The 20,172-nt window shown below is 48.0% G+C and overlaps 1 protein-coding gene across 1 annotated transcript in view; it reads right to left on the minus strand.

Annotated features, from left to right (window-relative positions):
• Window positions 1–20,172, minus strand: part of GALNT13 (polypeptide N-acetylgalactosaminyltransferase 13) — an 85,300-nt gene that overhangs the window by 21,856 nt on the left and 43,272 nt on the right. The window contains exons 7-8 of the mRNA XM_008501256.2: window positions 16,719–16,836; window positions 10,436–10,616 (exon numbers count right to left, since the gene is read on the minus strand). Of these exons, the coding sequence (XP_008499478.1) occupies window positions 10,436–10,616; window positions 16,719–16,836 (299 nt within the window). The remainder of the gene's footprint in view (window positions 1–10,435; window positions 10,617–16,718; window positions 16,837–20,172) is intronic.

The following is a 20,172-nucleotide window of genomic DNA, read 5'->3' on the forward strand; positions in this document are numbered from 1 at the left end:
CATTCAGCAGACAATTCCTTTCTCTTTTCCTTTACAATCCTTACAGGGATTTCCATTTCCAGGCTTGGTGCAGCCCTGCAGTTGCTGGAATAGGAAGCAATAAACAAACAAACCAACCAGAGCTAACCTGACTCAAGCTCTTCCTGGAGTTTTACACATCAAACAAACTTCAGCAAACTAAATCTGAGTTTTACATTTCTGTAAAACTTCCCCATAGAGATGGGGAGTGTTTGGTGGGTCTGGCATCCTCACCTCCTCGGGGCAGCTTTACCCCAAGGCTTTCAGGTCTTGGGATGCCCCAGGAGCTGCTGAGCCCATAGTTAGGGGCTGACCAGCTCTGCAAGGAGCTGCCACCCATCCCCTGCCAGCCTGGCTGTCCTCTCCCTCTCCACAGCTGCTACCAACTCTGATGATGCTCCCTGGCCAGGCTCTCCTTTCCCAGAGCCCTTATTACATCTCCAGCCCCTGGCACAAGCCAGGCTGGCCCATTTGGGCAGCATTTGTTGCCATGGCACATGGGGATGCCAGCACAGCCTCCTGCCAGCAAGGACCTCACTGGCATGGGCCTCCAGGAAACCTCCACCTTCCCTCCTGCTCCATTTGCAACCACTCTCCTATGAATCAATCCCTATTTATTGCCTCTACTTGCTAAATAATCAATGGGACTCAGAGGAAATATAAAAATAGTTAATGACTAATAGGGCTGCTGACACTTAAATAAGAAAACACAAGTAAAATGTCCTCGGGTGCAAACCAGAAATGAAATGAAATGAAATGAAATGAAATGAAACACCACCAGGAGCAACAGAAAGTGCAGCGTGGAAGAGAACGGATTAAAAATATCTGAGGGAAGAAGCAGATTGCTTTACAGGGCAGCAGATGTGCTGCAAGTAGAACAAATGAAATGGCTGCAGCATTGCATCACACCTGCATTCCTCCTAATGGGCACGTCCTACAAACTGGCACCCAAGGACATCATCTCCAAACTGGCCAAATGAACCATTTCTGCAGGAAGAACAAGAAACTAATTCATGATGATAAAATGACAAAAAAAATTCACCCGGAATGAAACAGAAGCTGCAGAACTGAGAGTAGTTTTCTTTATGTAAGAACACTTGGAAAACTTGATCCAAATCAGGCTTCTGCTATCCTTTGCAGCCTTGAAAAGCCTGAAGCCCCCCCCAGAGTTTCACTGTTCCAGGGGGTCCAAAGGGAGAGCCCCAAGCCCAGGGAGCAGGCTCAGCCCCCAGACCCCAGCTGTGCTGCAGGGAATTAAAGATGACCAAGTGCTGGGTTAAAAATGAGTCTGCAGCCCCAGGTGGGCACACATCACCCACTGGGAACACTGCCTCAGGGCATTTTGGAAGAACACTTCTGTATCTAGAGGTGCCTGGGAGGATGCTGGTGTCAGACACACTCTGCTGCCTTCTCCTGGGTCTGGAAAATCCAGATAATACTGTCTGTAGTGCTGTGCCCTTCTAGGATCCAGGGATATGGAGGGATGTCTGATGTAGAAGCAGACCTATTAACTGGAAACACATGCATTTGCTACTCAGCCAAAACATTAACTCCTTTCCAAGTCTTATTCTATTGTCAAAAACCATGGGTGACTCATGAAAAAGCAAAACAAACAAACAAAAAAAAAGTGCTACCTAAAAGAAAACCACAACCCAACCCACCTCCCTCCTCTGCCTGAGAAGCTCCTGCAGCAGCTCATGGGTGACTTGAGACAAATATAGGTGGTGGGTTTATAACACAACGCAGGGTTTGGAATGAAGGTTCTGAGCTTTTCCTGGGAAAACATCAGCTGTACATGTTGGAGAAAATATGCTGACCATTTAGAACATAAAAAGATCTCATCACTCCAGAAAATGAGTCAATATTGTCAATATTTCTGCAAATAAAGCACTGCACAGCAGCACGCTGCACTTTGAAGCTTATTCTGTAGCAAAAGATTAAGACTTTAAATGTTATTTTACCCCAGAACCATTCCTGTAATGTATAATACCTACACACACACATCTGGGAGAAAAAGACCAAGGCTAATTTACTGTTATGTTGCCAATTTTGTCCAGGCACTAGAGAGAAAAGAAAAAAAAATCAATTCTACTGAAACAGTTATCAATGGGAACAGTATTGTGGGTGAAATTAATCCTGCATTAAGATGTTTCCCCAGCCCATCTCTCAGGAAGGCTTTTGGGAGAAGCCAGGGTTGAAAAGCAGCCCCTGCCTCATGCTTGGAACACCCAGCACCAAAGAGCAAAAATAAAGTAGGAAAACCATGGGGGAACTGGAGGGATTTTGACTGTGAACACCACAAAATCCTGCTACACTGCAGCTCTTTGGAATTAAAAAAAAAAGTCAGCAACTTGCATGTTCCTGGGAAATTCAGTCTTTGTTATTCTCATGCAAGAGCAAGAGGAGTGGAACCTCTGCTGCTGGGTCTGCAGCAGCTGATTTACTACAGAAGAAGATGCATGGAAAAAATGTATTTTTACCAAACCCTTTCCTAAAGAGCCATCACACCCAGGCTGCTTCCTAATGCAAACATTTGCTTTCTCTTGGCATGGGGTGCAAGGAGCCCAGGTTTGTCCAGCTGGTGTTTCAGTATCAGGCTTGGTAAGCATGAGTGCATCAGCTCTGTTACCTTTGGGTTTCATGGAATAAAAGTTTTCTTCCTCCTCTTCCCCATCAGCTGGCAACCCACAGAGTCATTAGGGATTTGTCCCATGCCCCACAGGGGATATTGTTAGGGAAAAATAATCCCAGGCAACCTGGCCCTGAGCTGCCAGCCCCCTCTTTACACTCCATTTTATTACAGATTTAATAAAACCTTCTCTGCAAATACCAGTGCTGTAAATGACACAAAAGATAAAACAGGGATCTGATCCATCATCGTTCCTGGCTCCTAATTACACAGGAGCACCTCTCTGCTTAGAATCATAGAATCATAGAATTAGCCGGGTTGGAAGGGACCTCAGAGATCATCTAGTCCAACCCTTGACCCACCGGAGCAGTTGCTAGACCATGGCACTGAGTGCCACATCCAGTCTCTTTTTAAATGTCTCCAGGGACGGAGAATCTACCACCTCACCGGGCAGTCCATTCCATAGCCTGATCACCCTCTCCGTGAAGAAACTCTTTCTAATATCTAACCTAAACCTCCCCTGGCACAACTTAAGACTGTGTCCTCTTGTCTTGTTGAAGGTCGTCTGTGAAAAGAGTCCAGTTCCCACCTCGCTACAGCCTCCTTTCAGGGAGTTGTAGACAGCAATGAGGTCTCCCCTGAGCCTCCTCTTCTTCAGGCTGAACAGCCCCAGCTCTCTCAGCCTCTCCTCATAGGGTCTGTGCTCGAGTCCCTTCACCAGCCTGGTTGCCCTCCTTTGGACCTGTTCCAGGACCTCTACATCCTTCTTAAACTGACAGGCCCAGAACTGGACACAGGACTCAAGCTGTGGCCTCCCCAGAGCTGAGCACAGGGGCAGAATCCCTTCCCTGGACCTGCTGGCCACGCTGTTCCTGAGCCAGCCCAGGATGCCATTGGCCTTCTTGGCTACCTGGGCACACTGCTGGCTCCTCTTCAGCTTCCTGGCAATCCAGACTCCCAGGTCCCTTTCTGCCACTCTGTGCCCAGCCTGGAGCTCCCCATGGGGTTGTTGTGGTCAAAGTGCAGGACCCGGCACTTGGCCTTGTTCACCTACAGATGTCATCTCTCTCCCTTAAACCCCCCTGGGCTATACACAAAGGGATCACACCAGGAGGAAGGTTTCCAGCTGCCTTTTCACTGCAGCTTCAGGGCAGGGCAGGGCTCCTGAGCCAAGACCTTTACAACAGCTACAACACAGGAAAATCCAAATTCTCACACCTCTTCTTGGAAGCACCTTCACATTAAATCAAGCTAGAATTCTTTCCCCCTCTTTTTTTTTTTCCTTTTTTTTCCCCTTTTTTTTTTTCCTTATTTTCCCTTTTTTTTCCTTTTTTTTTTCCCTTTTTTTCCCTTTTTTTTTTCCCAGCCCAAGGGTGACCACTCACATTTCACTGCAGGACCAGCCCAGCCCAGGTTAAATGAACTTACTTGGGAATTAGTGCCCTCCCAGCTCTCAGTCCTCTCGTGCTAAAACACTCGATGGGGAAGGGGAGAGTGAAAATGTTTATCAAGAGCTCTTGCTTCCTAAATTGATGGAGTCATTATCAACCTAATTATACAATTACACTTGAAAGGAGGTTTGCACATCAGCTGCTGAGTAAACCTAAATATTACAGAGGCACTTACCTTGTAATCCCAAATTAAAACTCTAAATACTACACTTAAATTCTCAGCAATTCTTTCACTGAAGTGCTCAAAAAAACCAACGTCACTTTGCATTTTAGCTCTGACTTTAATAGAGGAGGTGGGGGGTGGGACCTGAATGCTGATTATTAAGAAGATGAAGCAGTTCAGCAAGGCACTCAGCATCCAGAGAAATGGAACTATTATGTGCATTACCCTTTCCAGCTGACTCTGCAAAGGCAGGCCCATTCCAAGCGTGTAATTATTTCCATTCAATGATTAGACACAGTATTTTAATGCCTGAATTGACATCACTGCCCACATTTAGGAATATGCAGGCAGGGAGGGGATGAGATGGGAGGGAGCAACTGGAGAGAGACGCGGCTGCTGGGAAGAGTCTGCAGGGTGCAGATTCCTGCAGAGCCACCCGGGCACCCACGTCTGGGCTGGAAACCATACAATTAAATGCAAGGTTCTGCACGTGAGGCAGACATTGGTACAATCACTGAGTCACTCAGGCTGGAAAAGAGCTTGGAGATCACCCAGTCCAACTGGGGGGCAAAGCACGACCTGGAGGGGAGCCCTAAACTGCTGCCTTCCAGCAGGGACACTGACTGTGTGATGGCAACAGGGACACTGATTGTGTGATGGCAGCTGGGACACTGATTGTGTGATGGCAGCAGGGACACTGACAGAGAGCTGGCTCCTAAATCCACTGCCAGAAATCAGCTACCAGTAACCCTACTGGTTTTATAACGGAGATGCCAGTGGCAGACTGGTAGGGAGGGAAGGAGAGAGAATTGCTGAGAACAAACACAGGAGTGCAGGGGGCATCCCAGGGAGGCAGAGAAGAATGCTTTGTGGAGTCAGAAAATGGGGAGGATTTGTACAGGTTGAGGAGGGGGTTGTGTCCCCAGGTGTGTCCCCAGGTGTGTCCCCCAGCCCCAGCTCATCCCCTGGCACCACTGCAACCTCAGCACCCAGAGAAGCTTCTCAGCACCCCTGGTGTCTACTGACACACAGGGAAGATGCAGCAGCTCCTCCTTTTTTTCAGAACAAATTCCCCCCTTTCTGTTCTTTCCTAAGAAAGGAACCTCCTCCTTTAATCCCACTTGAAGTGTATTCAGAATTTCTGAGATGTTTTTAAACTCTCCTGAATTATTTGGCTCTTCTGCTTTCGGGCTGCAACCACACTGCAGGCTCCTGCTCAGGCTCCTGCCAAGGAAAATCCAAAGCTCCTTGTCAAATGCAATATTTATCCTAAAACAGAGAGGTAAGTGCTCCTTACTAGTGTTTTCCTTTCTTAAAATGCATGGGCTTTTGGGGGTTTGGTTTGGTTTTCATTCTAGGTGCTCACTGAGCATGTGGCACGAACAGAGGCAACCCAGAGGATGGGCACATGCAAAGGGAGCAGAAATAAGATTTTATTCTGATCCACACACAGCTTCTTCAAAGACAAGGGGAGCCATCTGAAATGTCTAAAGACCACAAAAAATTTCAGATGGGCTCCTCTTCAGTGGAGTTACATTTTTTGCAAGCAGACAGCCTCAAGAAAGCAATCTGTAACTCAACTGATCAAGAATTTCACATAAAAATATAATGACTAGGTGTGCACCCTAATTATGAAGAGATGAATTTAACACAATGCCACTCTGAACAACCATTGGCTCCTCTCCCTCTTAGGACATCATCTAAGAAAATCAAATTAATCAGGGCCCAGAGGAGAGCTGGGTAGATGAGTGTGTGCTGATAGATAATAGCTTCAGAGACCCAATTACTAAACTGCAACTTTCTTTGTTCTCTGACAGAACTATCTAGAGATCTGCTTTTTCCAGATAAACAAACTAAGAGAAATGCATGCCAGCCAGAAGGATAAAAAAGTAGTTTAGTGATACTGGGAACAATTTCTGACATTTAGAAATAGCCTAGTAAAAAAAAAATCTACTAGTTCTTGTGCATTTTATTGATTTTTTTTTTTTTAGTTAAAATGTTAAAATGAACTTTATTTTCTAAAAGCCCCAAGTACCTTTTCTCCTCTGCTTGCTTCTTAATGCTGAGGAACAACATCATCACATTCAGTCATCAGCAAATAACTTCAAAGTGACCAGAAAATACAAAGGACACTTACACTGAAATTCCTCCCAGTGACTGGAACAGCAAAAGCCATTAAGCTCAGAATGAAGCAAACCTCATCCTGAAGCAAACACCACCACTGCTGCCCTGACTTCACCTTTCTGCTCCAATAACATTTTCCTCACAGGTTCTCTGAGTTTTGTGCTAAGCTGCAAATGTAAAGAATCCCAGAATGGTTTGGGTAGGAAAAGACCTTTTGGATCACCCAGTCCAACCCTTCCCCCACCCTGCCCCATGTCCCTCTGCACATCTCCAGGGCTTGGAAGCTTGGACAGCCCCTGGATGGCAGAGTGAGGACTGGTTTGGTAGGGACAGGGTGTTCCCACCACAGACACCCACTGGTGACACTGCTGCCACCAAGGGAGCTCTAATGGCAGCAGCTACACTGCCTTTCCAGAGGGGTTTCAGAGGCTTCTCTCTAAAGCAACTGGAAGCTTCCCAAACCTCCATCCCAGGCATTTTCTGCCCAGCAGAAATATGCCCACAGCATACTGGCCAGTTAAGAAGATGCCACATCAGTATCCACCACTCTTCCAAACGCAGACATTCATCATCCATCCACCCATCCATCCATCCATCCACCCATCCATCCATCCACCCACCCATTCATCCATTCATCCCTCTATCCATCCATCCATCCATCCATCCACCCATCCATCCATCCATCCACCCACCCATTCATCCATTCATCCCTCTATCCATCCATCCACCCATCCATCCATCCATCCACCCACCCATTCATCCATTCATCCCTCTATCCATCCATCCATCCATCCATCCATCCATCCATTCATCCACCCATCCATCCCTCTATCTATTCATCCATCCATCCACCCCTCCATCCATCCCTCCACCCATCCATCCACCTATCCATCCCTCCCTCCCTCCATCCATCCTCTAGACAGAAGATGCCCACACACCAGTAACACCCTAAGCTACTGCCCTAGAGGTCTGACACCAAGTCAGAGAATGAGAGAAAAGGGGAAGTCAGAGTGAGGAGATTGCTCCAGGTTTTGTAGAGGTGCTGGAGAACTAGTCCAGCTGGTTAAAGGTTCCATTGGATACATTTTTCCATGGCCATATTTTGTTTCTACACCTGAAATTAACCTTTTGCTCAGCACTGACTTCCTCCCTGCAGGAACTCAGAAGATCTCAGCAGAAATTCTGTATATAAAAAGGAAAAAACCAAACAAACCCAGACCACTGAAAATCAAGGTCTATGAGGAGTCCTGCTGGAACCACAGGGCCCTGGCTTAGAAGATCCCAAAACAAAAAAAGCAGTGGAAGAGAGAACAAGAGGGGACAAAAAATCCTTCAGGAAATGGGCATTGCCATGGTGAATGATCAGAAATGCATTTAGTTCAACCAAAAAGCTTCAGCAAAGGGGAACTGGTACTGGGAGGCTGCATAAAAGAACCAGCTCAGTAAGGGAGACCTGAAGTAAAGGATGGGTGATCCCATGGGATGTATGCCATGAGTCTGACTGCATCCTACACGGGCTCTGAACTCCCTTGTACATCATGTTGGATGTTTTTGCCAATTTTTTTCCTTTCCTCTTGCAGAGAACAGAAGCCAATTATGTCCAAAGCAGACAGCCAAATTTTCTGTCTACTCTGCAAGCTTTAATTGGGTAGATGTAATTACTAATTATGAAGGGCCCCAACCCTGCCTGTCTGGCACTGAGTTCAGTTCCCATCTTGGAGAGGCCCCTGCCAGGGTGGTTGGGTTGCACTCAGGGTTTTTATCCCCAGAGTTCTGTTACACTCAGCCCCAGAGAAACCCCCAGGGCACTGTACCAGAAGTGACAAGTGATGTTCCCAGGGGCAGTGCTGGGAGTGATGCCCAACTCCAGGGCTTTGGCAGCAGCCCTGCTCCTCCAGCCTGAGGCAGCTCATCCTATGGGCACTCAGAGGCACAGAGGAGAGGCCAGGCAGGATCTGGAGGTGCTGATGGCTTCTGGGGACCCTGCTCCCCAGCAACCCCACTGCCCCCATGGGAAATCCAGGCTGGAGAGGAGAGGGGGTGGTTCCCCTCCTTGGCTAGTTCAGCTCTTGCCACCAGTCCTGAAGTCATTTTCCCTTTTTCCATGGTTTCATCCCTCCCACCAGACCACAAAGCCTTTCCTTACAGGCTGGTCTGGCAGATAACAGACTTATTTCTTCTTGAGGAGACCAAGTGTTCCTCCTTTGATGCCCCACTGAGCACCACAGATTTATTTCAGAAGGCCAGAGGAAGCCATCCCACACCTCTCTGCCTGGTGATGCCATGGTGCCTCCTCAGAGGGGGAGCCAGAGCCCTACAAACCCTTCCCAAAGCTCCCAGTGCTGACCCAAACCTCTGCCTGATGCTGCTCACCAGCCTGCTGATGTCTGGGCTTTGATTAATCCCTGTACCTGTGGGTTACAGACACACACACCCCCCTACAGTCAGTGTGTCCCCAAGGTAGAGCTACAGAAATATCTGGGTTTACACCACTAACAGGGCACTCAAGCTGCACACAGACTTCTCATGCTGCTTTGGATTCTGTGCCTTGGAAAGGCTTTTCCAGGACCCCCTCAGAGTGTTTCACAAGCCCAAGGTGTGAGAGCCACGGAACACGTGTGGCAAACCAAGAGTTTTCTGATTTCACAGCCTGGGATCACACCTTGGCACCTGAGGGTGACTGAGATGTCCTGAAAGCCTGGAAAGAAAACCAAAATGAAAGGAAAAAACCAAAAGCAGCTTGTGGCACCAAGGAGGGCTGCAGCAGGGATGAGCTGAGGTAGAACAACAGCAAACTGGGCTGGAGATGGAAGCTGCAGCTGACACAGACAGAATGCAGTCTGGGCTTTGGGTCTTGGTGACAGGGAGGATTTAAACTGGTTCTGTTGCTGCAGAGTTTGAATGGGAAGAAAGCAGCAAAAATTATCCAGGAGTGCACAACAAATCCTGACAACAGCTGACACAGCCAGTGCCTGCTCCCTACCCCAGACATTTTAAGTAATAATTTATTAATTCTACAAAAATTAACTGGCTTTCACACCTGAGAATTGTGTATTCTGGCTTTTGAATTGAAACAGTTTAGGGCTTATTAACCATATAATTTCAAGGTGTCAATAACACTGTTCAGAGAAAAAAATCCTTCCCAGAATAGCTTTCCATTTTATACATCAGCCTTTAGAATCAAATAACATTATGAAGTATATTAACCTTAATTTTTCACTAATTTGAGCCAAATCAAATCAAACTGCTGGTCCTTATCTGTAGAAAGAAAAGGCTTAGTTCAAACTGCCTGATGTAAAAGGACCTTTTGAAATCCATCAAAATATTCACCCAGAATTCAGCCCCCAGCCCCTGCTGTGTGATGAAACAGGAGCGTGGGTTTTCTCCCCTGTAATGGTGTGACAAATGGCATCACACTGGGCAGAACTGGGCTGTGCCATGTGTGCTGCCCTGCAACAGAAGTGCAAATCACCAGTGAAAAGGAAGAGAAAAACTTGATGTTCAGAAGAGAGTGTTTGTCCTGGGGCTGGGCAGTGGGGAGACAGAGGGATGTGGGGAAGATATTCCAGGACACTGAGTCCTGTGCTCCCGAGGGCTCCTGCCCTTCCAGCCCTGGCCCAGAGCATCTCTGCTGTCCCTCCTGCTGATGCCTTCTCAAGGGACCTCCAGGGACCACAAGGATCACCTGGCCAAATCCTGCACTTCTTGCAGTAAATGCCTGGGAAATGGGCAGTCAGGGAAAGCTTTCCTGCATGGTGCAAGCTGCAGCTAAACATCCTGGAAAGAAACCTTGTGAGCTTCGGGAAGAAGGAGCCTTAACTGATGTTGTGCCCTTGGAACAGGGTACAGGAGGCTGTGACACAGGGGAAGGACATTCCCTTGGGTTTTGAAAGCACTTTTGTCCTTAAACTTTCAGTACATGCACAGCTCTACACCTGTGTGTGCCTCACCTTCACACCTCCCTGTGTCCAGGCAGCTTTAGAGAGCAGACATTATCCTCATTTCAAAACTGACACATAATACCAGGTTTTATCAGCAGTAATTTCTTACCTGGGGATATAATGTAGAAGAAGTCCTTGAACTCATCCATCCAGACCTCTGCCAGCCTCCTGTTGTTCTTGTTGATGACATGGCCCGTGCCCCCAGGGAAGGTGTATGGAGTGGCCTTTCTGAAGACGTGCCCAACGTGGGAGCAGGTGACAATCTCCAGGGAGCCACCACACTGCCAGATCTGAAACCAACACAGAGAAAACCTTCACAGACAGAACACAGCCCCACCTGGGTCTCAAAGCATCAGGGCTCAGGCAGGAGATGGGAGCAGCTGCCTCCCACTTCACTTCCCCAGGTGATGATGCCACAGGGAATTCCAAGCAAAAGTTTAAAGGAAACTTTTAGCTCTTGATGGCAATGAAATCCAAGGGTTGGACTTGATGATCTCTGAGGTCTCTTCCAACCCAGCCAATTCTATTTATGATTCTATGAAATGGCTCAGACTTGCACTGCAGGCTCAGAGCTGGGGTGAAGGGGCAGCTGGGGCTGTGTCCTTACAGCAAAACCAGAGACAAAGCACAGCCTCAGAGAGGTGACATCTAAATGAAGGGCACAGGTCTCATTTGTGCATTTGTAGCTCCCAGGATTTCAAAATCCTAAAAGAAATGGGGAACAATTTTTACTTTGAAATCCACATGTTTATGTTTTTTCCTCAAAGCAGAGCCATGTTGGTGACCATGCCAAGGAAAGGCCCAGTGGATCTTGGCTGACAGCACAGCCAGCAACAGGAGGCAGCAAGCACAAGGACTCTCAGCATCACAGAAGAGAACCACAGATGCAAACTGGATGTTATGTTCTCTGAGAGAACCATGAGCAATTAAAAAAACAATCAAACCAACAAGCTTATAGACAAAAAAGAGCATTTGATGAACTTCTCCCAGATACAAACTGTCCCTTTTCTTGACACTACTGGAGTCAGAATGTAACTCTGAGTGCCCTCAGGATGCCTGCCCAAGCCTGAAACCATCACAAAACCCTGCATCCCAGTACCCTGTTGCTAAAGGAAGGAACAATTCCTTTTCTGCCAGCTCAGCAGAGTCCTGGGGTGACCCCATCACCTCTTCTGCAGCCTCCCCTCTTGCTGAGCTCTGGGAAGAGCTGGAGGAGGAACTGGAGCAGGTCCAGCTCTGCAGGGATGGAGGCACCAGGGGGGGCAGATGGAGACTGGCACTGGGTGCTGGCAGGGTGCAAAGTTCCCATGGGATCCACTCTACCTTTTCACAGACATTTGCAGCACCACCAAAAGTATCACCAACTGCCCAGGGTGCTTCAGGTCCATCCCACCCTCTGCACCTTCCCAGTGCCTCTGGGTGATACAGCAGAGTTTTGGTTAAATCTGGGTGTTTGAAGCAGTGTCACTGGCACAGCCTTGGAATCAGAGCTCCTCCACACAGACCTGGGTTACCATAGTAACTTAAGGCAGGTTTTATTTAATTAGGGCTAAATCCTCTCCTGTAATCCCATGGCTGCACTCAGTGATGCACACCCCTGGGGTAAGCAATGGCAGCAGCAAAATGTTCTGCAGAGCAGCACCTCGGGGTCTGCAGCTCAGCAACAGCCCCTGGGGACAGGGGATGGATGGATGGATGGATGGATGGATGGGTGCCCAGGGACATGTCCTGCAGCAGCAAGGAGAAGGATTTGGGGCCACATCAGGACAAACCAAACCTGGGCAGCTGCAGAGCTGATGTGGCCCCAGAGCATCTCCTGGGGCAGGAGCAAGGAGCACCAGGGATTGGAGGGGTACCTGAACCCACAGTCTCTGCCCAAGGAACCCCCCATGCTGCTCCTGCTCTCCCCTTCCAGCTGTTTTAATTAGTGAATATTCATTACTAATCAAGCAAAATTAAATTAATAATCATTAATATCAATTCCTTCAAGAAATGGGGTAGGACACTGCATGCATGGGGCTGCACTTGTGTCTGCCCAAGTAACTTACCCCTTTGGAAATACAGGCATTAAAATGATTTAGAACCACCTTTGATTTCACAGGCATTTTAAAACCATTCCTTTTATTGCTTAAAATGGTTGCATTAAACTCTGTCTGGTCTCTGGCAGCCCCCAGTCAGGATTTTTCCTTCTTCCATCACTTTTGAACAGAGTCAGCTCAATTTGCCCAAACCCCAGCACACACCCAGCAGCAATATTTAAGATTAATAATAATTTGTAGGCAAACAAAAATAAAACAACTTTGAGGCTTTACTCTTAGACCTTAGAACAAGTAGAAAAAATACTTCATTTCAGAAAATATTTCTTTACATAAAGGGGTTCTTTTGGTACCTGTGTGTATGTAACCCCCCTGGGATGGGGTTAGATTAAACCTCTCACCTATGTCCACAGATCAAACTATTGTAAAAAAAATTCCCCAGAGGTTACTGCAGCCAGACAGCAAGTTCACACGTAAGCACAGTTATGTTAAAGATAAAAGTCTGCTGCTCAGTGATGTGTGAGGAATAACTGGGGGGGGGAAATCCTGAAAACTCTAATGTGAAAAATCTCTGTAATGAATTCAGCTGAACCAGTGTATCTGGAGCACTTTCTCCACAGAAATGTAAGAATCCTGACATGCAGAAACATTAATGCAGTCCAGAAAAATGAAAAATGTTTTATCCTTGTAATGCAAGCAGGCAAATGTATTCTGAGTACAAGTGGTGAGCCAACTGTGCTACAGAATTGGCTCATGTGGTCAGACAGCTAGAGAAGAGTGGAAAGCAGAGTTAGGTTCCCAGTCTGCTGGCCAGCTGATCAGGGATTCTGCACACAAATTCACCCCATGTCAGCACCTTTCTGAAACTCCTCCTGCCAGCTGGGCAGGTGGTGTTGGAGGTGATGCCCCTGGTGATGGAGCACTGGGGGCTCTGGGTCCAGCCCAGGGGTCCTGCTGGGGATGCTCCCAGGGAAGGGTTCAGAAGTTTCACTGCACCTCTGATTGAGCTGCAAGGCAATGAAGCATCCTTGCTCCTGCTCCCTCCCAACCCAAACCCTTCTGTTATTCTGCAAGGCTTCCTACATCAGTAAAACCAGGAATTCCAGGGAGTGAAACCACCACATTGATCCATCAGCCTTCAGAGGAGACCCACGTGGAAACATTTCCCCTCCTGCACTTCCACAGCTGCCACCAAACCAAAAGCAAACAGCATCTGACTCCTGGCACCAGAACTTGCTTTCCCTAGCCTTCTTTGGCCCATTTGGATTATTCAAAAAGAATAATTTTTCTTTCCCTTGGTGCAGAGATTATTTTTAATACCCTTTCCAAAGCTGTGTGAGCTCCTTGCTGATCACCAAGTTCCCAGGCCCTTCTCTGCTTGACAAAATACACTGACAGAACTTACCAGAAAATTAAAACCCTTTAAGGAATGCTAGAAATAAAACCACAGTAAGTGGTGAAGAACAAATGAGGTCTTTACCCCCTAAAGAAGACTCCTGAAGCTGTGATTCTTGGAGCAGCACCAAGCTGCCCCCCTCCCAGTTGCTGACAGCCACACGCAGGGTAACAGGAGCTCTGGAAAGCTGCTGAGGGCTGACTCTGATTACTGTCATTTCCCAGCCCAGATTTAGCCTCAGTGTTTGCCTGACTGCAGTGAGGGGTTCCAGAAACCTGCTGGATAATTGCAGGTTTGTCAGGAGGCTGCTGGAGGAGCACCTGCCACTCCTCACTCCCCGTTTGCTGCCCAGGTTTCAGAGCAGACAGGAATTCAAAGGCCTGGGTGTTTTATTGAGCCCTGATGGACTTGACTTGGTTGGTTGGGTTTCTTTACAGAAATTCCTGAGTCCCTGCAGAAATGCTCTAAATGCCAAGGAACAGCATCATGTGGCTGCCTGGCATCTCCATGGCAATCAGGGGGTGCTGGAAGCAAAGAGTTTCCATTCTCTTCTTGACACCATGCCCTCATCTTAGGTTCACACACCCCTTCCTGGCTGGCTCAGTTTCTTGACATTTCAGGGGGGAAAAATCTTCTGAAGCCATAAAATAACATTCTCTGATGTGATGCCCCTGAATTCCTGCCCCTCCTCTCCTTGCTCCATCCCCCTCAGCATCACCAGTAAAGGGAGAGTAAAGGGAGAGCTGCAGAGAGTGTGGGGACTGCTGGTATTTGTCCTGCCACGTGTTTTGGGATGATGTTTCTAATTTAAAGCTGAAACGAAGACTTCATAACAGCATTCTGACAAAATCCATGTTAAGTGAAGCCCATTGCTGGCTTGCTCACATAAGCACTGAAGAGAATTCAAGCCCAGTTTGAAACAGGAATCAAGCAGCAGTCATTTAGGGAAGAAAAAAAAAAAAGAAGAAAAACAAACCCTCTAATTTTTATTTATACCCTCTAATTATTAAACCCTCTAATTAAATCCTCTAATTAAACCCTCTAATTAAACCCTCTAATTATTATTTATATGTAAAAAAGATATAAATTACAGAAGTCAGGCAGCAGAACCAGAGAAAGCCCACCAAAGGCTCATCCTGCACTACACAGAACCACAGACCCCAAATCCTCCCAACCAGGACCCCCGGTGAGTTCCCCTCCCCAGGTGCCCAGAGCCAGAGCAGCACAAGATGAAGACAGAAAAACCAGCACTAAATTACTGAACTGCTCAGGAAAGGGTTTCAAAACGTATTAGCAGTACTCAAGCAAGAGCCTGCGTTAGGAATAGCCTGTTCAGGGCATCTCTTCAGCACTGCTGGAAGCAAAGACAAGCTCACCTGCTGCTCCCTGCAGAAGATCAAATGCTCTCTGCCAAAATGAATCTCCTATGCCAGGGAGCAGGGAAAGGCTGTGGAATTCTAAATGACTTTATTCCATTACAAGGCCAGCCATAAAGAGACTGATGCCTGCATCCTTGTTAACAAAATCAGCCAGTGCCACGAGGAACCCAGGGAGAATCAACTTCATGCACTCCCCTGTATGGGCTCTTAACAAAACCCCTTTGTTTGCCCCTTTGTTGTAGGTTTGGGTTTTCAGGGATTAGCATTTTTACAGTGAAAAGCCAGTGTTCTGCCAAAGAGAGTGACAAACATTTTAGGTGCTGCACCAGACTGACCCAAATCTGGTCCTGCAGAAGTTTTTCTGAGCAATGCCAGCAATAACCTCAGGCTCCCAGGATCCCTCTGCCAGGGTTTCATCTGCATCAGCAATTCTGATCCTAAAAACTTCCCCAGCCCAGGGGAGCTTCACCTCACAGCAATCCCAGTGATGAGCAATGAGCAGCAGCAACACCCAGACATGGGAGGCACTTGGCTGATGCTTTAAGGGCTGCTGGTCCAGCAGTCACCTCCTAAGACATGAAAAAGAAGCTTACTGACAGCCTGAAGTTAAAAACAAACCCCCCATATAGGGCCCTACACACAGCCATGGAATATTCTTATAGGGCTGCCCAAACCCCCTGATTTAAATCACTCAGAAGAACTAACTCTGCCCTCCTGTGTTACTGGGAAGGGAATGAGACCCCTTCCAGCCCAGCCCATCCTGTGATTGGGGTTTATAGAAAATGGCCTGAAAATGCTTTCAAATCTCAGCTGCTCTTCTCTAGGAACACTGGCTCCACTAAAACCAGTTCCTGTCACCAGCCCAGCAGCCCTGGCTGCAGACAAAAGAGGAGGAGAAGAAAGACAGAAGGAATCCTGGTGATGTGCTGCAGGTACCAGACAGGCTCAGCAGGGTTTATTTTCCATACTTACTTAAAATGCAGAAATTGTGGCACATTAGAGATGTTCAAAGTAATTTCCAACCTCCTGTCTAACAATTGCTCATCAAAGCCTCAATTTTCCAATTTACCTTGATGCCTAGAGGACAATTACTCAATTCAATTCACTCCACAAGGTTCTATTCTTGTCCTGGGCCAGGTTCAGCTCCCCAGCAGGAATGCACTCACTGCCTTTTCTGGGAGGGACATTTCTCTGCCAGAAACAGGATAAAAACCCCAGCCAGAACCTGCAAGTTGGTGACCACAGACACTTTCAGAAGCTTCTGTTAAAACACAGATTTAATGTTTGTTTTTACACTCCACCAGTGTGTGGCAGGGCACAGGGAGAGCTTTGCTGCAGAGCAGGATTCCTAAAATAAGGGTTGTTTTCAAAGGGTAAAAATTCCCAGGACAGCAATAAAACGTTTCATGCAGTTAAAAAAGAGCTGAAACACTACAACGAGGCACCCCCAAACATCTGAGGAATTGTAATTAACCCACAACTTGCAGGACAGCTGAAGCAGAAGCACCCTGCCCGCAGCACAGGGCCCGTCCCAGCACCAGGGGGTTTGACAACAGAAAATGAAGGAAAAATGGCAATTACCCTAAAAGACATTTCAAGATTCTCGCCACCCCAGATATCCATTCCTGCATCGTAAGTTCCTATCTCTTCAAAGTAGTTTCTGTCAATAGAAAATAGGCCACCAGCCATAGTAGGGGTCCTAGTTGAAAACAAACAGAAAGAAAAAAAAGAAAGAAAGAAAAAAAGAAGAAATTAAAAAAAAAAAAAAAAAAAAAGAGGAAAAAGAAAAGAAAAAATACCTTTTGAAAGACACTGTGGAATTTATTGTGACACTACAGTATATTTCACTACCTCAAGACATTGTGACCACAAATATATGGTTCTATGTACAGCAACTTACACACAAGCTACTAACCATGGGAGGGGGTTTGGGGCACATCCCCCCTGTGCTGGGCCTTGGGGTGAAGCCAGGAGAGCCCAGCCCCAGGGGACCCCCCCCCACCACATGCCCAGGGAGCCTTTCAGGAGCATTGCAATGGCAAAGTGGATGGGATGTTGGCTCCTGCATCCAGAAGAGCAGATCAAATCCAATCTGAAATGCTTAGCAGAGAGGGTTTAATGCCTCAGCTTTGCCTTACAGCCAGACTAGATGTGCATAAAATTACCAGGAGTAATCTCTCTTAACAGGATTAGAAATCCTTACAACAGGCAAATCCCAGTCAGAGTGCAACTTCCCTTTGTGCAAAGATGTCCTGTGTCCCCACAAACATCTGCCCTAGGGGTTTTTTTTTGGCATTTGAGGTCTACCCAGCATGAGGAAGGTCCCACACCGAGGTGTCCCCACCCAAGCAGAGCTCTCTGACACTGGCAGGTGACACAGAGCAGGGCTCAGCTACAGGAGATGAAGCCCAGCCTGGTCCCTGCAGCATCCCCATGCCCAGGGCCTTGGCCATTAGGGACCTCTGGGCACTGCATGGAGCTGCTGAGCAAGCCTGGGGGCTCAACTACAAAGCCACGTTTTGGTCCTCAGCTTGATAACCAACTGCAAAGTGGGCAAGACTGGGTTTGGAAAGCACACAGGGCATGGAATCATCAAATCATTGAAGAGTTTTGGTGTGAAGGGACATTAAAGCTCCCCCAGTGCCCCCCCTGCCATGGTCAGGGACCCCTCCCACCAGCCCAGGGGGCTCCAAGCCCCATCCAACCTGGGCTGAGACACTGCCAGGGATGGGGCAGCCACAGCTTCTCTGGGAACCTGGGACAGGGGCTCAGCACCCTCACACCAAACAATTTCTGCCTCAGATCCAACCCAAATCCCCCTCTGCCAGGTTAAAACCATTCCCCTGGTCCCATCACTCCATGCCCCAATGTGTCCCAGTGCCACCACACACAGACGTGACAGAAACTACAGCCTGGGTGCAAAGGGCTCAGAACCAAAGATTACTTCTGTTATTTTATTTATTAAACTCCTTGGGAAGAGTGCTGGGAATACCTGACCCTCTGTGGGCAGAGCCCTGCAACACCCCCAGCCCCAGCAGGTCTGCTCCCAGCAAGCTGGGTTTCCAGGAGACCTCCTGTGCTTGGGGACAGCCCTGTGTGCACACTGAGAGTACCTCGGGTTCACCAACACTTCATTTCTATTTTTCACAGCATCACAGAATTGTTCTGGTTGGAAAAGACCTTACAGATCATGGAGTCCATCCCTCAGCCCCAGCCTGCTGAGCCCATGTCCCTCAGCACCACAGCTGCACATCTGGAACCTCTCCAGGGAGGTGATTCAACCCCTGGGCAGCCTGGGCCAGTGTTTAATAACCCTTTCAGTGAAAAAATTCCTTCTAATACCCAACCCAAACCTCCTCTGGGCAACTGGAGGACATTTCCTCTTGTTCTGTTGCTTGTTCCTAGGGAGAAGAGGCTGAGCCTCAAGCCCTGGCACCAGCACATCCTTCCCGTGCTCTCCTGGCTGAAACCCCCTTTCAATCCCCTGCCTGCCACTGGGAGAGGGCTCAGTCTGCCCAGGTTTCAAAGCTGTTTTCCTGCCCTCATCCTTGCTGTGTCTCTGCCTGGATGGATGTCCCTGGAGCAGGGGCAGCAGATGGGCACAGCCAGGAGGTGCCACCTTCCCCTCCTGCCTGCTGCCACCCAGGTTAAACACCCTCCAGCCAGGGACAGGGGCAGAGAGCTGACTCTGCACTGAGACTGGCTTTGGGCCAGGTTGTTACCAGAGTGAAAAATATTATACTTGAGAGATATTTCTCTTATTGATTCCTTAGAACCTCTGTAAGCCCCCCAGAAATTACTTCAAGGCTGCTATCCAAAGCCCTGCCAGCACTGGGCTAATTCACTGGGCTGGGAACTGGTCCAGTGCCCAGGGGACTCTCAGCACTTCCAGCATCTCACTGAGCCCCTGCCCACCATCCCCAACCTCCCCAGAGAGAGGACTGCAACTGGGTTTTCAGGTTTTTAAGAAGAGGCTGATGTGGCACTCAGTGCCATGGGCTGGGAACCACAGGGCAGTGGATCAAGGGTTGGAGTTGGTGATCCCAGAGGGGTCCTTTCCAACCCAAATCATTCTGGGATTCTGGTTGGGCAGACACCCATCATCCCCAGCCCTGCCTGAGCAGAAACCTTCATCCTCTGCCTCCTCCTCTCTTTCCCTGGAGGGATTCAGCCCTTGATGGAGAGGCACAGAACCCCCCATTCCTACAGAGATTCTGATCTGGAGCCTTCAGAAATGCCACCAGCAGCTCCTGGTGACACACACACAGCCTTGTCCCAACAAGTGGCTGTCTGTAAAACACCAGGAGCTGATGAATCCTCCATGGAACTGAAAGGCAGCAGAAGGACTGTTCTGGAAATCTAATGCCAGCCAGACCTGCAGAGCACTCACTGCAGAAAAAAAAAGAGCTGGAACTCTACTATTGCACAGAGTGAGGACTGCCCCAGGCTTCCCCTCAGCTTTGCACTTCCACCTATCACTTTTTTGCCTACTTGGAGCCATCCTCACATCTGCAGGAATCCATTGGGATTGACTTCCATCACCAGTCAAACCCCCTTTGAATTTTTAATTTGGAGATAAGGTCTGGTTCTGATTTCTGTAATTACTGGCAGCAAGCAGGAGCTGCACCCCCACTACCAGCTTGGGATCAGGTTTTTACTCCAGTTTCCAACTCAGGCTGTGCTCACTGCTGTCAACTCCAAGCTTTATCAGCCAGAAAAAGAAGATAAATACAAAATGGCTCTCCTATTCCACCTAATATTTTCCCTCTTGCTTACTAATTTATGCTTGAGAACAGGCTTTTCTAGAACAAGATGTATTTTTTCAGTATTTATACTACTAGCCTGGAGTGTCCTCAGCTTAAAAAAGTTAAAATACTGAGGACAAACATGGAAATGTCCAGAAAAATGTGCTGAGGAGAGAAGGGACCAGCACAGAGCACTGGGGGAAGATGCTTGCAAAGTGACCTCAGGACAGGGAGGTTCCTGTGGCCCCAGGCAAGGAGAACTCAGTTCCCTCAAAGACAGAGGATGTTCT

This window comes from Calypte anna, chromosome 7 (assembly GCF_003957555.1).
Source record: "Calypte anna isolate BGI_N300 chromosome 7, bCalAnn1_v1.p, whole genome shotgun sequence".
NCBI lineage: Eukaryota > Metazoa > Chordata > Aves > Apodiformes > Trochilidae > Calypte > Calypte anna.